We start from the raw sequence: 20,003 nt of genomic DNA, 5'->3' as shown, positions 1-20,003 counted from the left end.
ATGGATAGTAGTCCTATTGTTGTTTGCCTTTTATAGATTTAAAATACTATAATCAGTTCTGGACACCACATTTAAAGAAGGAGATTAACAAATAAGGAAAAGATGATGTTCTGGTCATATGGAGAAAGTAAAGGATAATAACTGAGTAGCCAGAGTATTCCACTGATATCTTTGACATTTGGGGAGAAATCTGGTAAGGTTTTCCAACATGTGAAGATTCCCTGTTGTGAATTTTTGGAAGCATGAGGTAAAAATCGCACTGGATGGACAGATATGAGTGAACTGTGATCTGAATAGTTGGAAGGAACTCTCAATTTGATGAGTTCACAGATCCCATTGAGAGGACATCAGGAATTGTATTGAATGCCAGTTCCTTTTATTAAGAAGCTCACTGGGGAGTGTCAGCCAGAACAAACTGGCCTCTAAGTTGGGAATGGCTGGAGCAGGCCAGAAGAGGAGAGCCAGGAATCAAGCAGAAGTCAGATTTGAAAGCGAAGCAAACCCATGTCCCAGGGTCTTGCCCCTAGTATGGGGGACCCACTTTAGTGTAACTGAACCTTAATTTATTTATTTTTTTAGGGTTTTGTTTTTTTTTTGCAAGGCAAATGGGGTTATTAAGTGGCTTGCCCAAGGCCAACACAGCCAGGTAATTATTAAGTATCTGAGACCAGATTTGAACCCAGGTACTCCTGACTCCAGGGCCAGTGCTTTATCCACTATGCCACCTAGCCACCCCTGAACCTTAATTTATATACCTGTGGCTAGACAGAGCATCAAATAGTGTGAGGCATGGTATAATGGAATAAACATTGCATTTAGAAGCAGAAGACCTGGTTCTGAATCCCAATTTTCATTTTTTACAATTGTACTTTTAAGATTCTGCTTCCTTGACTATATCACTGAGCCTTGGTTTTCTCATCTGTATAATAAGAGGGGTGAGGGACTGGGAGGAACAGTATAAATTTTAAGGTCCTTTCCAACTCCAAATGTGATTGTTTTATCAAAGTTACCTGAAAGGAAATTTTACCTCATCATGGGGAGCAAACTTTCTTTTAGGTAATGAGGTTAAGTGACTTGCTGAAGGTCACACAGGCAAATACCTATTAAGCATCTGAGGCCCGGTTTGAATTCTGACCCTCCTGATTCCAGAGTCGGTGCTCTAACTATTGTACCACCTAGCTGCCTCATGGCAAACTTGCTAACAATTAGAGCTGGCTGAAAATGGAATCTGCTACTTCGGATGGTATTGATCTTTACTCTATTACTGAAGTTTAAAAAATAAAAAATTGGTTAGAAAATCATTTGTCACAATTGTTGTAAATGAGATTCATGCTTTTGGAAGGGGTTGTACCAGATGGCATTGGAGGTTTCTGTCAGATTTGATAGTTCTATATTTCTGCCAAGTAGAAAAGACTCTAATGCTTGTGAGCCAAATGTGAGTCATGTAAGATTTGTTCTGGAAAGGATAAATGCAATATTAGTTTTTGAAAACAAAATATATGTCCTTGAAAATGGTCATTCTATCACCCATCACCTTGAAGCAAGGAAAGGCTTTATTTTTTTGAGGGACCAATGAGTTATAGAACAGTTGGAGGAAATATTAGTAATTATCTAGTCCAGCTTATTTGTTTTACAGATGAAGAAATAGAAGTGCCTGGTTCTGTAGTTGGAGGAAGTCTCCCAATTGGCATAAATTTTGCTTAAATTAAACTGAAGCTTGCCCTGTAGGGACTTCCTAATCACATCAGTGGTTTTTAAGTTATATTTTCTATCAGTAAAATTTCCCAAGCCAAAAGGTGGTATGGAGGAAAGGAGAAGGAAACCAAAGTTGATTAATTCAGGATATGAGAAACTTCAAACACTCAGAATTAAATTTTGGAGGGTGAATTTTTTAAAAAGATGTTAGTTTCATAAAGCATAATTTGGCTCAGTAGTGAATTTTTTACAAAATTCTTTGGGTGTACTAGAAGGACTTTTAAAATACCTCAGTGCTGACATTTTTTAACCTGGAGTCTGTTTTACAAATTGGAAGCACCAGTTTAATATTAATTTTTTTTTTGGAGGAATGAGGGGAAAAAGGAGAAAGAAGTGTTATATGATCAGTCAAATCTGAGATCTTTTATTTTTAACTCCCTTTTTTCATATTCTGTCTTCTTAAAACATTTCTCTGTTAATATTCTCCTGTCTTTTCCCACCATAATCACCCAGACTATAGATTTTAACTGCAAACTAAGCAGAACATTTTTGGAGATGCATGAATTTTTTTATATTACTTTGGTAGTTTTCTTGCTGACACTTGCCTTTTACAGTTACTATATTCTCAAGCTTTCTATCCACATTCTCATCTGCCATTCTGGTTGTTGGTATTCTCTCTATAGTTACCTTTTAGTGTAAATTTCTGGAAGGCAGTAACTACATTGCTGCTAACATTTCAGTGAGTTTATGAGCTTGCAGTCCAGTTGCCAAAGAGGATGCATTTGGGCAGGAGGATAGGGAATGATCAGGTAGGAGGAAGAGTAAGATTAGAAGTTCTGGATCTATCTGTCCAACTAGGAGCTGAGGAGCTGGAGGCAGGTGACAGGTAAGAAGTCTCCATTATATTTGAAGTGTCACTGTGTGGAGAGCTTTCTGTGAAAACACTACTCTATTGCTCATGGTGGCAAAGAGGTAACCCAAATTCTCAAAGGTGGCTCCAATATATCACCTTTTCCAGCTTTATAAAGTCAAAGAAAATAATTTCGATTGGTGTTCTTATGAAGGAATTTGAGGGGTTTTATTTATTTTTTTTTATAAGACAATGGGATTAAGTGACTTGCCCAAGTCACCCAGCTAGGCAATTATTAAGTGTCTGCGGTTGGATTTTGAACTCAGGTTCTCCTGACTCCAGGGCTGGTACTCCATCCACTGTGCCACCTAGCTACCCCCTTGGAATTTTAGATTATTAAGAGACAGTGCTCTTAGGCAACTGTTTGGGCTGGGAATGATCTGTTTCAAACTTGTAGCTTTGGTTTGTGTGGTAAATGGAGGTAAAACATTGGAAACAAAAATATAATTACTTGGAATGTCTTATCTTGACATTTAGGGGTTTCATGTTTTGAGTAAAATAGGATGACATTTGCATTGTACCTAAAGTTTCACAAAGCACTTTATCCTATTTGATTCTTAAAACAGCCTTATGAGGTAAATGCTATTATCATTCCAATTTTATATAGATGAAGAAACCTGTATCTCAGTGATAAGAAGTGATTTGCCCAAGATAATATAATTATTAAATGTCTGAGATCAACCTGAAAAGTCCTACATTAGAATCTAAAATGAAGCAGAGAAAAAATGAAGACAGCAAATCTTGAGCACCAAGTGTGTTTGGTGACAGGGCAGCTAGGTGGTTTGTTGGGTAGAGTGCTGAGGCTGGAGTTAGGAAGGTTGAAGTTAAGCTAGTTGTTTGATGCTGGTTAAGTCATGTAACCATCTTTTTCTCATCTGTATAATGAGCAGGAGTAGGTATCTTTACTTAGAAAATTTCAAATGGGGTCACAAGGAGTTGGACACAACTGAAATGACTAAACAACAGCATAACTTATTAGAACTTTTTCTTTCTTTGGTGTCTGTACCTTCAAAGCGAAATATAAAGAGTAATACTTTATAAAGTAGCTTAACTTGAAAAAACAAATTGTCCTTTCTATCATAAAACCAAATTCCTTCAGCACTGTAATGATGATTTCTGTATAGATAATTCAAAAGATCCTTTGTATATAGCATGCCGATTTGGAGGATTTGGTGAATTTAAGTGGACCAAGTTGACCTCGATAGGTCTTAAAAATGACTGGTTTTTAGCTCTATGTCGGAGTGCAGCTAAATCCTCCATAGCCAATATAATTGTTGATAAAGGACAGAGCCTCATAGTATGGTAATATTATTAACATGTAGTATATTTTACACAGGGTAATAAACCAAGTGTCAGTGTAATTTGAAATATTTCTTATTTTAAAATACTGCTTTTTCCTCTGTTGTAACTCAGAGTAGAGTAGTTTTTAAAAGTTGCCTAGAGGATTCTAATTTTGTTTGTCTAAGGGTGGGGGGGGTGGGAGAATGTCAACAAAAAAGAGAAACACAGTACTTTGAAATTGAATGTTTCTATTTTTCTATAGGGTGAAAGGAAGCACCTGTTTCTAATGATTTGATTCTGTTGATGCTGGAATTTCTTATTGGAAACTTTTATATTTGACTTAATTGCATCCAATTTAATTTTTTAATCCAGGCTTTCGTGGAGGCACAAAATAAGATTACAGTGCCCTTTCTTGAGCAGTGCCCTGTTAGAGGCTTATATAAAGAAAGAATGACTGAATTATATGACTATCCCAAGTATAGCTGCCACTTCAGGAAAGGAAAAAGGTATGTGAGATTTTTATTTTTAATTTGTTATTGAAAATTATTTTACTAGAATATAGAAAAAGGTTTTACAAAAATAAGATTTTATAAAATTCAAGTATTTATAAATTTTCTTTTTGGGAAGAGGTTGAAAGGTCAATGGGGTTTAAATGGTTTGTCCAAGGTCATACAGCTAGGTAATTAGAAAGTGTCTTGAGGCCAGATTTCAACTTAGATCCTCCTGACCCCAAAGCCGGTGCTCTATCCACTGAACCACCTAACTGCCCCCTTGATTACAAATTTTCAATGTGAGAATAGCATCTCTTTGGTCTTTGATGTCCTTCTGCATTTAGAAAACTGTCCTTGAAAAAATAATTGACTAGAAAAATGTTTGCCAGTTGACCAGAGTCTGGATCCAGACATTGAGTCAAGAGTGGGACAAATAGCAATTCAATTTACATCATTACACATTTATTGAGTACCTATTACATGTTTACAGTAATGCCTTGAAGCAGCTATGTAAGGTAAATACTCATACTTCTGTCTACCCAGGTTCCTGTAAATGGATAAGCCTTAACTTGATTATGATTTCGACCTGAGCTGTGTAATTTTTAAAATTTTGTTTTTGTTGCAGTTTTTTGTGTTTATTGTGATAGATAGTTGTAGATATATTAAAAATAATTTAACTGCATATTGATCTTCTCTGTCTTCCAGGTATTTTCATTTTTATAACACAGGACTGCAGAACCAACGAGTATTATATGTACAAGATTCCTTAGATGATGAAGCTAGGGTATTCCTTGATCCAAACAAGCTTTCTGATGATGGTACTGTGGCTCTTCGAGGTAAGCAAGCTTCACAGAACATCTCGTTGAATTCATAATAGTCTAGCATTAGAGCTGGAAATACTCCTACAAATCATCTTTCTCAATTGTGCAGATGAAAAAACTGAGGCTTAGAGAGATCAACTAACTTGAATGAGGTTATGGGTTATAAATCTCTGAGCCAAGTTTTGGACTCAGGTCTTCTGATTCCATATTCAGTACTTTTAAAAAGTTAATACAAACTTTTGTGTTATTGAGAGTATGGATTGTTAGTCAGTTCTTTTTTTTTTGGATAAAAGTACATTCCATATCAAGAAAATAAAATTTCATATGATATAATTAAAATATATTGTTATATGAAATAGAAATGGGAATCATTCACATGCTTTGCATGGGAATTTAAAGAACAGTATATGTCAAACATAGGAAGAAAATAAACATATTCTCTTTCCTTTTCATCTTAGAACTGGTCCCCTACTTAATTGCAATTCAATGATAGAGTGCTTTAAGGTTAGTCTTTTTTTACAAGAGAAGCTGTTCATACAGCAATTAATGCCTTAGAACAGGGAAATAGAAGTTTGCATCTCACTTGAATCCCAGTGGCCCATCATTTTGAGCCATGATTACCTTAATGATTTTTATAATATATAGAATTGCTTTTATTTCCTATAGATACTTAGACGTGTTTTAGCTCTGTAGCCTTCATTCTTGTGACATGGAACAAACCTAGAAGTAGCCCTTAAATGTAGGGAGAGAAAATTTCATTCAATGAAATATGAAAGAAGTATCTCACACACTTGAAAATATAGGAAGAGTAGCAACCTTTGAAATAAATCTCCTTTGCTCTAACTGGTCCCAAGAATGATAGGGTGACAAGATTTACCATGTCTAAATTTCACTGATATAATTTGAATTACAAAATGACTTTTCCTATGACAGTGGAGCACCTTGCTATCCTCCCTGAGGGTACAGATTTTTAAAGAAAAATTTATAAAATAGACTTTGATAATTGCTATTTTTTCCTTTTGGATCATGCCTGTGATTTCTTTGATGTGGAGGATTTCCTTTGAAAAAATGCCCTCTGCCAATGTACATCAGCAGCTCTTCTGCAAAATTATATTTTAAGTTTCCTGAAGCACTGAGAAGAAAAAGGACTTGCCTAGAATCATGCATTCTTTGAGTATCATACTCAGAACTTAAACCTAGATTTTCCTGACTTTGAGACAGCTCTGTCCATTGTGCTATTCCAATTCGCTCAACTACTATTTTTAAATAGGCCTCTCACCAGCTGATGGGGATGACATATCCCTAGGCTTGATCCATGATAGATTGAAGATCCTAGGTGAAAGAATGGGCATTTCTGATCACCTTCATATATTCTTTTTTTGTTTGTTTTGTTTTTGCTAGGCAATGGGGTTAAGTGGCTTGCCCAAGGTCACACAGCTAGGTAATTATTAAGTGACTGATGTCAAATTTGAACTCAGGTCCTTCAACTACAGGGTCAGTGCTCTATCCACTGTACCACCTAGCTGCCCCTGCCTTCACATACTCTTTTTTTAGATTCTTTTTTTATTTAATATTTATTCTCATTTTGTACAAATAATGTTTTTTATACATTAATAAAATATTCTTGTTTAAGAGTGAATGAAATACCCCTTCCTCCACATAAATATAGACTCGCTTGAGCGATAAAGTAAAGGGGAGAGAAAAAAAATTAAAATTAAAAAAATAATAGTAATAATTTTAGGTATAGCCAGGTGGCACAATGGACAGAGCACCAGCCCTGGAGCCATGAGTACCTGAGCCCACATCCAGCCCCCATCCAGCCCCATACACCCAGCCATGTGACATGCAAGCCACCCGAAACCCACTGCCCTACAAAAAACCAGAAAAAGAAAAAAAAAGACCCAAAATAAAATAAAATAGTAATAATAGTAGAGGTGACTGGGTGGCGGACAGAGCATTGGCCCTTGAGCCAGGAGCACCCGGGTCCAAATCCGGCCTCAGACACCCAACGATCACCCTGCTATGTGGCCCCAGGCAGGCCACCCAGCCCCATTTGCCCTGCACCCCCCCCCCCAAATAATAATAATAATAATAAAAAATGTGCTTGAGTCTTTATTCCAACACCAACAACACTGTCGTGGGTGGATCACATTCTTTATGATAAGTCCTTCGCAAAAGTTACTTCCATATTTTTCCGCCATTGCTGATAGCAACTCTCTCCTTTCATATTTCTCCACTACCATGTACTATATTTTCTCTCTCCTTTCACTGTGACTCTGCTGTAGGGTAGCTGAGTGGCACAGCAGACAGATCCCTGGCCCTGGGACCAAGAGGCCCCGAGCCCCCATACCACCCATTAGGCCCAACATCCACCTGGCCCTATGGTCCCGGATGGGCCATCCAATCCCAGCCCCTTGCAAGAAGTAAAAAAGAAAACGTGTTATATCTGACCACTCGACCCCTATGGTCCATCTTCTCCTCCATCACTCACATCACCCCCTTCCCCCTGTCCCCCTTCTCTCCTTCTTATTCCAGATGCTTATACTCCATTGAGTATATATGCTGTTTCCTCTCCTAACCACCTCTGATGAGAGCGAAGTTTCCCTCATTCCCCCTTGCCTTCCCCCGTCCATATCATTGCAATAGCTCATTGTAATAAAGAAAAATCTTATTATATGAGATATCTTGGCCTATTCCCCCTATCCTTTTTCTCCCATTTCATTTCCCTTTTTTCTTTTGACTCTATTTTTACACCATATTTTATCTTCAAATTCAGCTTTCTCCTGTGTTTCAACTATAAAAGTGCCCTCTACCTGCTCTACTAACTGAGAAGGTTCATATGAGTATTATCAGTATCATTTTTCTATACAGGAATACATGCAATTCATCATCATTAAGTCCCTCATAATTTTCCCCTTCTCCAATCTCTATGCTTCACCTGAGTCCTGTATTTGAAGACCAAACCATCTGTTTAGCTCTGGCCATTCCAACAGGAACATTTGAAATTCCCCTGGTTCATTGAAAGTCCATCTTTTTCCCTGGAAGAGGACATTCAGTTTGCCTGGGTAGTTGGTTGGCTGCATTCTAAGCTCTTTTGCCTTCTGGTATATTATATTCCAAGCCCTTCAGGCTTTTAATGTAGTTGCTGCTAAGTCCTGTGAGATCCTCATTGTAGCTCCACGGTATTTGAATTGTGTCCTTCTGGCTGTTTGTAATATTTTTCTCTTTGACTTGGGAGTTCTGGAACTTGGCTGTAATATTCCTGGGGGTTGGCTTTTTGGGATCTCTTTCTCGGGGGCATCAGTGGATTCTCTCCATTTCCATTTTGCCCTCTGCTTCTAGGATATCAGGGCAGTTTTCCTGTAGTAATTCTTTGAAAATGATGTCAAGGCTCTTTTCCTGATCATGACTTTCAGGTATTCCAATAATTTTTAAATTATCTTTCCTAAGTCTGTTTTCCATATCAGTTGTTTTTTCAGTGAGATGTTTCACATTTTCTTCTAATTTTTCATTCTTTTGGTTTTGAAGTATTGAGTCCTGATTTCTCATAAATTCAGCAATCTCCCTGAGTTCTATTCTTTGTCTGAAGGTTTTGTTTTCCCTAGAGAGCTTTCTTATCTCTTTTTCCATCTGGCCAATTCTACTTTTTAAAGCATTCTTCTCCTCAATAACTTTTTTGAACCTTTTTTATCCATTTGACCTAAGCTGGTTTTTAGCATGCTATTTTCTTCAGCATGGTTTTTTTTTTTTGGATTTCCATGTCTAAGCTGCTGACTTCATTTTCATGCTTTTCCTGCATCTCTGCCATTTCTTTTCCCAGTTTTTCTTCTAACTCCCTCATTTGATTTTCAAAGTCTTTTTTGAGCTCTGTCATAGCCTGAGCCTAATTTCTGTTTTTCTTGGAGTCTTTAGATGCAGGAGCTTGTGCTTCCTCATCTTCAGACTGAGTCCTTTGATCCTTCTTGGGCTGACAGGAAAACTATTTCTCAATAGTGTTCCTCTTGTTTCTCTGCTTGCTCATTTTCCCAGCCTGGGCCTGGTTTTGGGGTGCTTCCTGAGCTTTTGGGACACTCCCACAACGGTCTCAGTGTGTGAGGCTCTGTCTTCCCTCCTGGTCTGTGAATGACCTAAGCGCCCCCCTCTGCCACGGGGCCAAGGTTGGGGGGCCCTGCTGTTCTATGGGGGGCCTAGACTGCGATCAGGATCTGAATGTGGTCAGAGCCCCAGAGTCCTGTTCCCGGGACAGAGGACAGAGCTCTGCAGTCTCTCTTCACTCCCCTACCTAGGTTCAATGGGCTCATGCCCTGGGGGCTCCTGCTTAGCAGCTCAGCCTTGAGTGCTGGGCTTCATGTACTTGCCCTGGCAGAGGTCCCCCCAGTGTTCCCCCAAGTTGTGCCTGGTGATCCCTGGGGCATAGGTCAGGAGACTCCCCCGCTGCTGTGAGCTGCTCCCAGCGCCCTGGGGCTGCCTCCGGGAGGCTGAAGTCCTTTCAATCTGCCGGGCCACCCCCCCGACCCCGGAGAGCAGAGCCTTTCTGCTCTTTTCCAGGTTACCTTGAGTTAGGAGCACTGCCTCTCTGGGTCCCTCTGTGGGTTCTGTCTCTCGAATGTTTAGTTAGAGTCCTTAGCTTATGAGTTTTATGAGAGAGCACCTAAGATAAAATCTGTTCTTGTCGCCATCTTGCCTCCACCACCCTTCATATACTCCTAAAGATTGTCCAGTGAAAGGCAGGAACTTTTAATGTGGATTAAAATTCTAGCATATGTGTCAGTGAGAGAAAGTTGATTCAACATATTCCTTGTAGCCTGTTTTGTTTTTTGAAAATGCATCTAGCATAGGTTCTACCTTCTAGATTTTGAGATTTGGTACACTAAGGAATTCTTGAAAAATTGGGTAGGTGTCATAGGTCTTTGTTTCTTCTTACCTTTTCAGAGATCTTTTATCTTTTTTTTTGTCTGCAAAAAAATTCCTACTTTGAGGCATTGCTCTTCAGTAACACCGTTTTCTTAAGCATTGTTCATTTAATATATACTGGCTCATAAATGATACTTACTAATCAGTGTTGAGAGTAAAATCTCAGTTTTAATTTATGTCAGGAGTTTTAATACACAGTTACCTCATTTATTTTGGCATTTGAGAATATAATGAAAGACCAAAAAAAAATCCCTGCTCTCAAGAACTTCTCTTTCTAATGGACTAAACAGCATATAAATAACTAACAAATAAAGTAATATCAGATGATTTGCTGATAAACTCAAAAGGGAAAACATAAGGAATTTTTATTACATTTAAGAATAAAATGCAGTAAATAATTATTGCAGTTTACATTGTGTTTCCAATCAAAAAATTTTTAGTTTTGTAATTGTTGATTGATAATAGCATCACAGCATCATAGAATACTAGAGTTCTAAGGGACCTTAGAAGTCATCTGGTGGACCTTAGAAATTCATCATCATTAGAATACTGCCTGTTGTTTGCTACTTGCCATGCCCTATTTGAGATAATAATCAACTTAAAAAACAACCAAAGTACTTCCCTAGAATTCAGTGAATTAAGTAGGGTCTAATAGTTTGAAATTTCTTGCTGTGTGGCCAAACTCTACATTGTTTAGATCCATTTTATATTGTCTCTCATTAAAAAAAAGTGAAAATGAAAATTTTAGCCTGCATACATAAGAATTTTGAGCTTTATGTTAATTTCTGATCACCACTAAGAAAGTTAGACGTTGATGGTTCTAGTCATTCCCACTCATTTTATAGATAAAGACACTGGGGCTTAGAAAGTATACAGATTTGCCCATGGCCCTACCACCAATCTATGGCAAAGATCACTTGCTTGGTGAAATTTTCCTTTCCAACTAAGTCACCTTCTCTTGACCAGAAAGTCAGTGTAAAAAAAAATACAAAATATCTGAAACTATGAGTTTTTTTTGGTGGTAACTTTCTCCTATTAGAAAACCTAAACCAAAAGGGAAAATCTCCAGTTCTATTACTCCTGATTGAATTCTTTTTTTTTAAATAAAAGAAAGATTTTACTTATTTTGAGTTTTACAATTTTCCCCCTAATCTTGCTTCCCTCCCCATACCCCCACAGAAGGCAATCTGTTAGTCTTTACATTGTTTCCATGGTATATACATTGATCTCAGTTGAATGTGATGTGAGAGAAATCATATACTTAAGGAAGAAAAATAAAGTATAAGAGATAGTAAAATTACATAATAACAGTTTTTTTTTTTTTTAAATTGAAGGGTAATAATGTTTGGTCTTTGTTCAGACTCCACAATTCTTTCTCTGTATACAGATGGTATTCTCTGTCACAGGTAGCCCAAAATTGTGCCTGATTGGTGCTGGAATGAGCAAGTCCATTAAGTTTGATCATCACCCTCATGTTGCTGTTAAGGAGAGTGTACAATGTTCTTCTGGTTTTGCTCATGTCACTCATCATCCATTCATGCAAATCCTTCCAGGCTTTCCTGAATTCCCATACCTCTTGGTCCTATTTGAATTCTGACTGTGGGTGGCATGGTACTAATAGGTTATATAAACAACTATAAATTTTATAGAAAATACTTTGTAAAATGTTATGTCAATTATATTATACTATTATAACATCATTTTTATATTCATATACTAACACCAGTTTATTATATAAATATATTAAAATTTATTATAAAAATTATATTAATTTATCATTATAGTAATTCTATTTATTATATTAATATAGTTATATTAAAATTTATTTTATATTCATATATGAATTATTTATTGCGTTTATTATATTGCTAAATTAAAATTATATAAAATATTTTGTTATTAATATTGAAATTAAATGAAAACTGTAGAAAGAAGTTATAATTCAGTTCAACAGATATTAAGTACCTTTCTATATGTGCAAGGTATTGTATATGCTAAGATAAAAATGAAAATGCCCTCTTGCAGTATTTACACACACACACACACACACACACACACACACACACACACCCCTACCTTAAAAGAAACTTTACTTATTGATTGGCTCTTTCTATTTTCCCATGATCCTAAAAAACTAGCCATAGATCGCCAACCAACAAATAATGCTGTTTTTCCTTTCTTTTTTTCTGTTTAGAATGTATACTATTTAAAGGCTTATTCTTTTCATTAAACCTGAACTTGTGTAGTTAGAGGACCATATGCTTTAATATTTGAATGCTCAGAAAAATGATGTTATGAAGAGAGATCTCAACTAGTTTGAAATCCAGTTTCCAAATGACACAATGGCTTCAAATAGTTTCTTTTATTTGATATTCATCATAATTCACTCAGTTCCAAAGCTGTTGCCTCATTTCCATTAAGAGTATAAATAAAAGATTCTAAAAAAAAATCTTAGAAATGCTTTATTTTAAATATAGATTTTTATACCTAAGAGGAGTGTAAAAAATACCAATAATTGGAAAATATTTTGCTTCAGAGGGCAAAGGATATGTTCAAAAATGCTATTACTATCATGTGTTTCTGCTGATTTTTTTTCCCCCCTCGTAATCCATAGGCTATGCCTTCAGTGAAGATGGTGAATATTTTGCCTATGGCCTAAGTTCCAGTGGTTCAGACTGGGTAACTATCAAATTTATGAAAGTTGATGGAACCAAGGATCTTCCAGATGTTCTAGAAAGAGTCAAGTTCAGTTGTATGGCTTGGACCCATGATGGAAAGGGGATGTTCTACAACTGCTACCCCAAACAGGATGGAAAAAGTGATGGTAAGATCATTTGATGCACATCACAAAAGGAGACTTTTTGGAGTAATTGAAGACAAAAATAGCCAAGTCCAATGTTATTTCAGTCTGGGGTGGCATTTCCTAGAGTACCATTTATACTGCTCAGGAGGGTTTTGAAAAGATTATTACAAAATTTTGCACTTGTTTAGTGTTGGTTTTGGTAATGGTATTGATGGAGGTATGGGTAGAGGTTTCTTACAGCACTTCCTTACTTGCCCTTTTTTGACCATCAGCATACTTGTAATATGTTAGAAAAATAAGAACATGCAATGTCATCATCTTGGGGAGATTTACTTACTCTCACTTTCTCCCCTTTCTATAGTGAGGAAGGATCATGACTTGCTTGTGACCCTTTGATAGAAGGATAGAACCATCACAAAGAAAGTTGTAACTTTGTCATGTTTCAGAAATCACTGGTTATTCTATCCACATTGACCCTAAGAGTTATAGTGTTTTTCCTTTACTTTCAGCTTTTGTTCTCTCTGAGTTGAATTCTTGTAACATTTTTGTTTGGAGGCTTCCTTTGAAGCAAAATAGAGAGCTCTTTGGGCAGCAGGACAGGAATGTTGGTTGTAAGATGGTTGGTTGCTGTGCAACAGTTCATGTTATGGGTGCAAAGTACTCAAGAGATTTTGGAAATTTAGAAATTGCTTACTATCTCAAATGTGTATAGTTGGTACGTGGTCTGTTATACAGTGATTTCGTAATTGTGAAAAGAATAACATATTATTTGCTTTTAATTTTCCACTACAGTAATAATGATGGTTAGTGATGATTGAGCTTGAGAATGCTCGTGTCCTTTTCTACTCCTGATTGGGCTGTACTATTTATCAAAAGTACTTCAAATGCATTTTCATGCTGTTAGATGGCAAGGTCCTTTGAAATACCAAAGACAGTGCTGTAAGTGGTCTTATTACAAATGTCTGGAATGGAACATGTAGACCACTAAGTATCCTAAAGTTGGTTATGTGAGGATATTATAGCAATTTTATTTTCATTTAACAGGTAGGATTGCTATTTTTATAAAATAAAAAGTATTAGGCTAAGTGATACTTTATAACACTTAGCAATTAAGTGTAAATGATGTCTAGGCTAACTCACATCTATATATTGGGTAGGAAATAGTGGTGGACATTCAGTTTTCTAAATATAGGACATTTCTGGAATGAGTAGAGTAGAGCATATGGTAGCTTTAAACTGAATTTCTTAATTTTTTCAGGTACTGAAACATCCAGAAATCTTCACCAAAAGCTATTCTATCATGTTTTGGGGACTGATCAAGCAGAGGATATTTTGTGTGCCGAATTTCTTGATGAACCAAAGTGGATGGGTGGAGCTGAGGTATTGTTTTACCCTTTGGAGCATATATTTATACCCAGATTTCAATTGTAGAGCACATCTTGTATGTTCTTTATTTCTGATCCTGAATGCTAACTTTAATCCTTTCTACTCCAGGGTCTCCTAGCTGTGATAGGTAAACTTAATTTAGTCTTTTGCTGAAACCAGTCCTCTACAGTATCTTCCTGGCCATCCTCCTTCTTCACTCCCTCCTTTTCTTCTTTTTCTTGGATCTTTCATTTCAAAATTTCACCAAAGTGAACTTTGTTTCCTGTCACTTTGATGTGATACATATTACAAGCCATCTTTAAAGATTATATTGACAATAGACATCTGATGTCTATTGTTAATTAACTTCTAAGACTATGTCATTGATATTGAACTCATTTCTTAATTTGCATTTCATTCACTGTCTATGAAAAGAATTCAAGAAATGTTTGCAGTACAAATTATACTCATGAGTCTTAGTTTTGTGCTGGATAATCAGCAGTGATTTTTGTTTTTGGTGTATTTTCCCCTGGTGAATAAATTAAATTATATATCTTATTTTTGTAAAATATAAATTTAGTCATTTTTCTTCCCTTCGGATCCTAGGATTTTAGAATTGAAAGGGACCTTCAAAATCATCTAAGTCATTTTATAGGTGAAGAAACTGAGACCCAAGGAGGAAACATAAGTAATAAATGACATAACTGCCATTCAAACACAGGTCCTCAAAAGTCAGATAAAGTACTCTTCAGTTATATTATACATACTTTATCCCCCCAAAATAGAGGAAACAGTTGGAAGTCTTTTATTTTCTATCAAGACAAGAGTGCCAGAATTCCTCACACTATGCTGAGTTCTGTTTCTTTTTTTCTTGTTCATGTTTTTTAAGATCCAGGTCGTATTATTTCAATGGAAAATTTATTTTATGCTTCAGCAGGTGACAAAATCAAATGTAGCATATTTTTAATCACCTGTTAAAGGGGTAATTTGTTAGTATTATAGGGATGGAGATTGTGATTTCAGTGATAGAGAAAACTCCTTTTACCAGTACAAGTTAGCACCTTTTCTGCAACTTTTATTCTTAGAGAGTTACCTGAAATTAAGTGCTGAGAGGTGAGAAATTATCTGGCAAGTGTCACACAGGGTTTCAGAGATGGGACTAGAATCCAAGTCTTCCTGACTCTGCAGCTATCCACAGTGCCAATTTATTTGTTACATAGTATGTTCAGTTTTAAGCTCTGATAGCTTTGTTATAGTGGCACTAAAATGATATTAATAAGAAGCACCATATTATTAGTATAAACTTGAAGGAAAAATTCTTAATGATTTTTGTATGTCATGGACTCCCTGAACAGTCAGTCTAGTAAAGCCAGTAGACTTCTATTCAGAATAATGTTTTTAAAACATATAATAAAATATATGGGATTACCAGGGAAATCAGTTACATTGATATACAGCCATTAAAATATTTTAAACAGGGTAGAGCCAAGATGTCAGTGTGAGGGCAGGGTTTCCCAGAAGCTCTCTACCAGAATAATCCCAAAAACCTTAAAATTATGACTAAGTAAATTTTAGAGAGGCCAAACTCACAGAAAGACTCAGTGAAACAATTCTCCAGCCCATGCTAACTTGAAGATCCATGAGAAAGCTCTGTTTCACCAGAGTCAGAAGGTGCAGCAGTGCAGCCAGGATGACCCTGTGCCAGAGTGATTGAGCTCCAGCCTTCCAGGCACAACCTGCAGGGTGCCTGGGTCCCTGGGGGGCACCGACTGTTGCCAAAAGAAGCAGTTTCCACTCCTCCTAAAATACAGTAATCACCAAGCACAACTTGGAAGAAAAGCATGGAAAGCTCTGCCAGAATGAGCGTGGAGCCCAGTCCAATGTGCTTCATTGCAGCCACAGCCTTCCGTGCTGTCGCTTCCTGGGAAATGGAGGGTCTAGGCCATCCAACAGGGACCCGCCTGACAGCTGCTTCCAGAGGAAGCCCATGGATGATGGGGGGAGATTGTCAAGGTCTCTCCCCTATCCCTGCCACAGGACTCTTGTGTTTTGATCATATACAGACCCTGATCACAGTCTGCCATAGCAGAGCAGGTATCCTCTTCATAACTCCAGAGGAGAGGGGATGTTTTGTTGGACATCCACAGACCAGAGCCCAGGCCAGGAGAGCAGTCAGAGTTTGTTATAAGACATTGAAGGAACTGAGGTCCTTGCAGGGCTGTCCCAATAACATAAAACTTGGGAGGCACTTTAAAACCAGCACATAGGCTGGGGAAATGAGTAAATAGAAAAAAAAAAAGAACCTTACCATAGATAATTACTTTAGTTCCATGGAGGATCAAAACACACACTCAGAAGATAACAAAGTTCAAGCTTCTGTATCCAAAGCCTCAAAGAAAAATAGGAAATGGACTTAGGCTATGGAAGAATTTAAAAAAGACTTTGAAAATCAAGTAATGGAGTTAAGAGGAAAAATGGGAAGAGAAGTGAGAGCAATGCAGTAAAAATATGAAAACCAAGTCAGCATAGTCAAGGAGATAAAAAAAAATGCCAGAGCAAACATGCTAAAAAGCAGTTTAGATCAAATGGAAAAAGCAGTTCAAAAAGTTAATGAGGAGAAGAATATCTTTAAAAGCAGAACTGACCAGATGGAAAAGGAAATTAGAAAACTCTGGAGATAACAACTCCTTCAGATGTAGAATGGAGCTAAAGAAAGATGATGACTGTGAAGAATTAAGAAACAATAAAACAATACTAAATGAATGAAAAACTAGAAGAAAACATGAAATATCTCATTGGAAAAACAACTAACCTGGAAAACAGATCCAGGAGAGAAAGTTTAAAAATTACTGGGATACCTAAACATCATGATCAGGAAAAAAACTTCTTTTTTAAAGATTTTCTACAGGAAAATTGCCCTGATATCCTAGAAGCAGAGGGTAAAATAGAAATTGAGGGAATCTACCAATCTCCTCCTGAAAGAGATCCCCCAAAATAACTTGCAGGAATATAAATCCAAAATCCAGAACTCCCAAGTCAAAGAGCAAGTCATAATCAGCCAGAAAGAAACAATTCAAATATCATGGCACTGTAGTCAGGATTACACAGGACTTAAAAGCATCTACATTAAGGGCTAGTAGGGTTTGGAATATGATATTCTGGAAGGCAAAAGAGCTTGGAGTGCAATTGAAAATCAACTGTGCAGCAAAACTAAACATCCTCTTCCAGGGGAAAAGATGGACATTCAGTGAAATAAGGGGATTTCAATCTTTTCTGTTGAAATGCCAGAACTGAATGGAAAGTTTGCTTTGGTTTTTGGTTTTTGCAAGGCAGTGGGGTTAAGTGGCCTGCCCAAGGTCACACTGCTAGGCAATTATTAAGTGTCTTTGAGCTCAGGTCCTCCTGACTCCAAGACTGGTGCTCTATTCACTGCCCCACCTAGCTGACCTTGAACAGAAAGTTTGGTCTCCAAGTGCAGGACTCCAAGTGGATAGGAAGAGTAAAATAAGAGGAATTTAATGGTGTTGAACTGCTTGTATTCCTGCATGGGAAGGTTATACTGATTACTCATATGAACCATCTCAGTTAATGGAGCAGTTAGGAGCATATGTATTATTTTGTTTTTTGCCTGCTACATACACACTTTACTAAATGCTTGTTAGTTGATAAGTCATTCAAACCTCTCTGCCTCAATTGTAAAATACAGGTAGTTGAAGTAGGTGACTTGAGATCTCCTTAAGCTTTAGAGCTATGATCCTAAAAGATCCTATGACCAGATGTTCTTGAAATTCCTTTTTTGGCCTGAAATCTACCATTTTCCCCCCAACTTTGTACTACTCCCCTTTATGCACCCTGTATTTTAGCCAAATCCAAATACTAGTTTTCTAAAGACTTCATCCACTTTCATTTTATGGATGGCATAGTGGGTAGAGTACTGGCCCTTGAAATTAGGAGGACTGAGTTCAAATCTGATCTCATATACATACTAGCTGTGTGACCTTGGAGAAGTCACTTCATCCTGATTGCCTCTTATCTAGAGCTATCTCCAATTATCCTGATTCATATCTGATCACTGAACCCAGATGTCTCTGGAGGAGGAAGTGAGGCTGGTGACTTAGCACGGCACCCTTCACTCAAATCAAATTTACAAGCATGTCATGGCATCACCTCTCTGATGTCATGGTCTTCTTCTAAAAAGGAAGGTCAAGCATCTTTATTGCTTATACATTCCTTATTCCTAAAATTCCTTCATTTAGCATACCCCTCCTTTTGAAATGCTACTGTCCTTCAAGGCCCAGTTAAAATACTACCTTCTTTCTGAAACCTTTCTTTATACCCTAGTTGGAAGGCAAGTTTCCCTCTGCTAAATTCTTCTGGCACTTTATACATGTCATGTGCATTTATCTCATTCTGCATTGTATTTGTGTACTTGTTGTTTTCTTCCATTCAGTTTTGAATTTCTTGAAAGCAGGAAACCTGCTTTATTTTTATTTACGAGGATAAGAGGAAGAGTTATGTGCTGCCTAACTCCCTGGAGCATGTCCCAGCTGTTTAACTTGATGAGTCAGATATTAGAGCATAATCCTTTCTGTATGATCACCCTGACAAGGCTGTGTTGTACTCTTTCTTTGCTAAACTCACACTGAAGTAGAGGATGTTCTATTGTAGTCAAAACTGGAACAGATGGTGGGTGGGGAGAGAGAAGGAGTGAAGGGAAAGCCAGCAAGAAAGATTAACTTCAGACCTTATCTATATTTTCCCTCATCTATCCTATGACATCAGGGAAGAGCTACCAGTGCGAAATGAAGGCAAAGAAGCCCAAGGTAGGGGTCTAGGATGTGAGGGAGGAGGAAAGTCAGAACAAGATTAATAGCATAGGTTTGAACTGATATTTTTATATGTTTATATAGTTAGTGTTTCTTACTGACTGATCCAAAAAATCAGATCACTGGCAGAATAAAATTTAGTTGCAAATTGCAGCTACAGATTTTATGAAACTTCAAAAGTATAGGTTCTATTTTATAGCAATAATTTAGAGATGAAGGGTAATGTGATATATTTGATAGAGAGCCTGCCTTATAATGAATGATAGTTAAGTTATTTAGTGCTTTCTATGTAGGAAAAGTGCTGAGGATAAAAATTAAATTGAACAAGTAAGATATCACAAAAAGGGGAACAAGAATTGGAAATTGGAGTTTAGTTAGAAAAGTTCCAAACTGGTATCATAGCCCTCATTGCAATGGAAAGATAAGATGAGAGTTTACTCATCAGGGCCCAGTGGCAGAGTCTGAACAGGATTGGAGTATCTGTTTTGAAATGACTTGGCAAGAAAGTCAAGTTCAATCTCTGCTTTTGAAACAAAGGACCTGTGGAAACCAGGGCAGGTCACGTAAGCTCAGTATTCTAAGTGACTTTCTAGGATGGTAAGTGGCAGAGAAGCTACCTGTCTGTACCAGCAGAGGGAATTTCTTTACCTAGGAGGATCTTACTCAGTCTGTCAGTCATTATTAAACATTTGTCAAGCACCAGACATTTTGCCAATCTCTGGGGATATTAAAAGAGGCACAAGATAATCCCTGTCCTCAAGGAGCTCACAATTGGATCTTGTTCCAGTGAAATCACAGATCCAGTCTCTTAAGTTACCAATCCATATAGATGACAAAATATAGTTTCACAAAAAAGCATGTAAGAATATAGCATGCTTGTTAGTCTTCTCTTTTTGT

General features: G+C 37.1%; 1 protein-coding gene across 1 annotated transcript in view; it reads left to right on the top strand.

Annotated features, from left to right (window-relative positions):
- PREP (prolyl endopeptidase) overlaps window positions 1-20,003 on the top strand; it is a 164,695-nt gene that overhangs the window by 22,057 nt on the left and 122,635 nt on the right. The window contains exons 3-6 of the mRNA XM_074187256.1: window positions 4,259-4,392; window positions 5,083-5,213; window positions 12,727-12,936; window positions 14,174-14,295. Coding sequence (XP_074043357.1) covers window positions 4,259-4,392; window positions 5,083-5,213; window positions 12,727-12,936; window positions 14,174-14,295 — 597 coding nt within the window. The remainder of the gene's footprint in view (window positions 1-4,258; window positions 4,393-5,082; window positions 5,214-12,726; window positions 12,937-14,173; window positions 14,296-20,003) is intronic.

This window comes from Macrotis lagotis, chromosome 5 (genome assembly GCF_037893015.1).
Source record: "Macrotis lagotis isolate mMagLag1 chromosome 5, bilby.v1.9.chrom.fasta, whole genome shotgun sequence".
Taxonomy (NCBI): Eukaryota; Metazoa; Chordata; class Mammalia; order Peramelemorphia; family Peramelidae; genus Macrotis; species Macrotis lagotis.
Note: the sequence above shows the minus strand (reverse complement) of the source record. Positions and strands in the feature narration are given on the sequence as shown.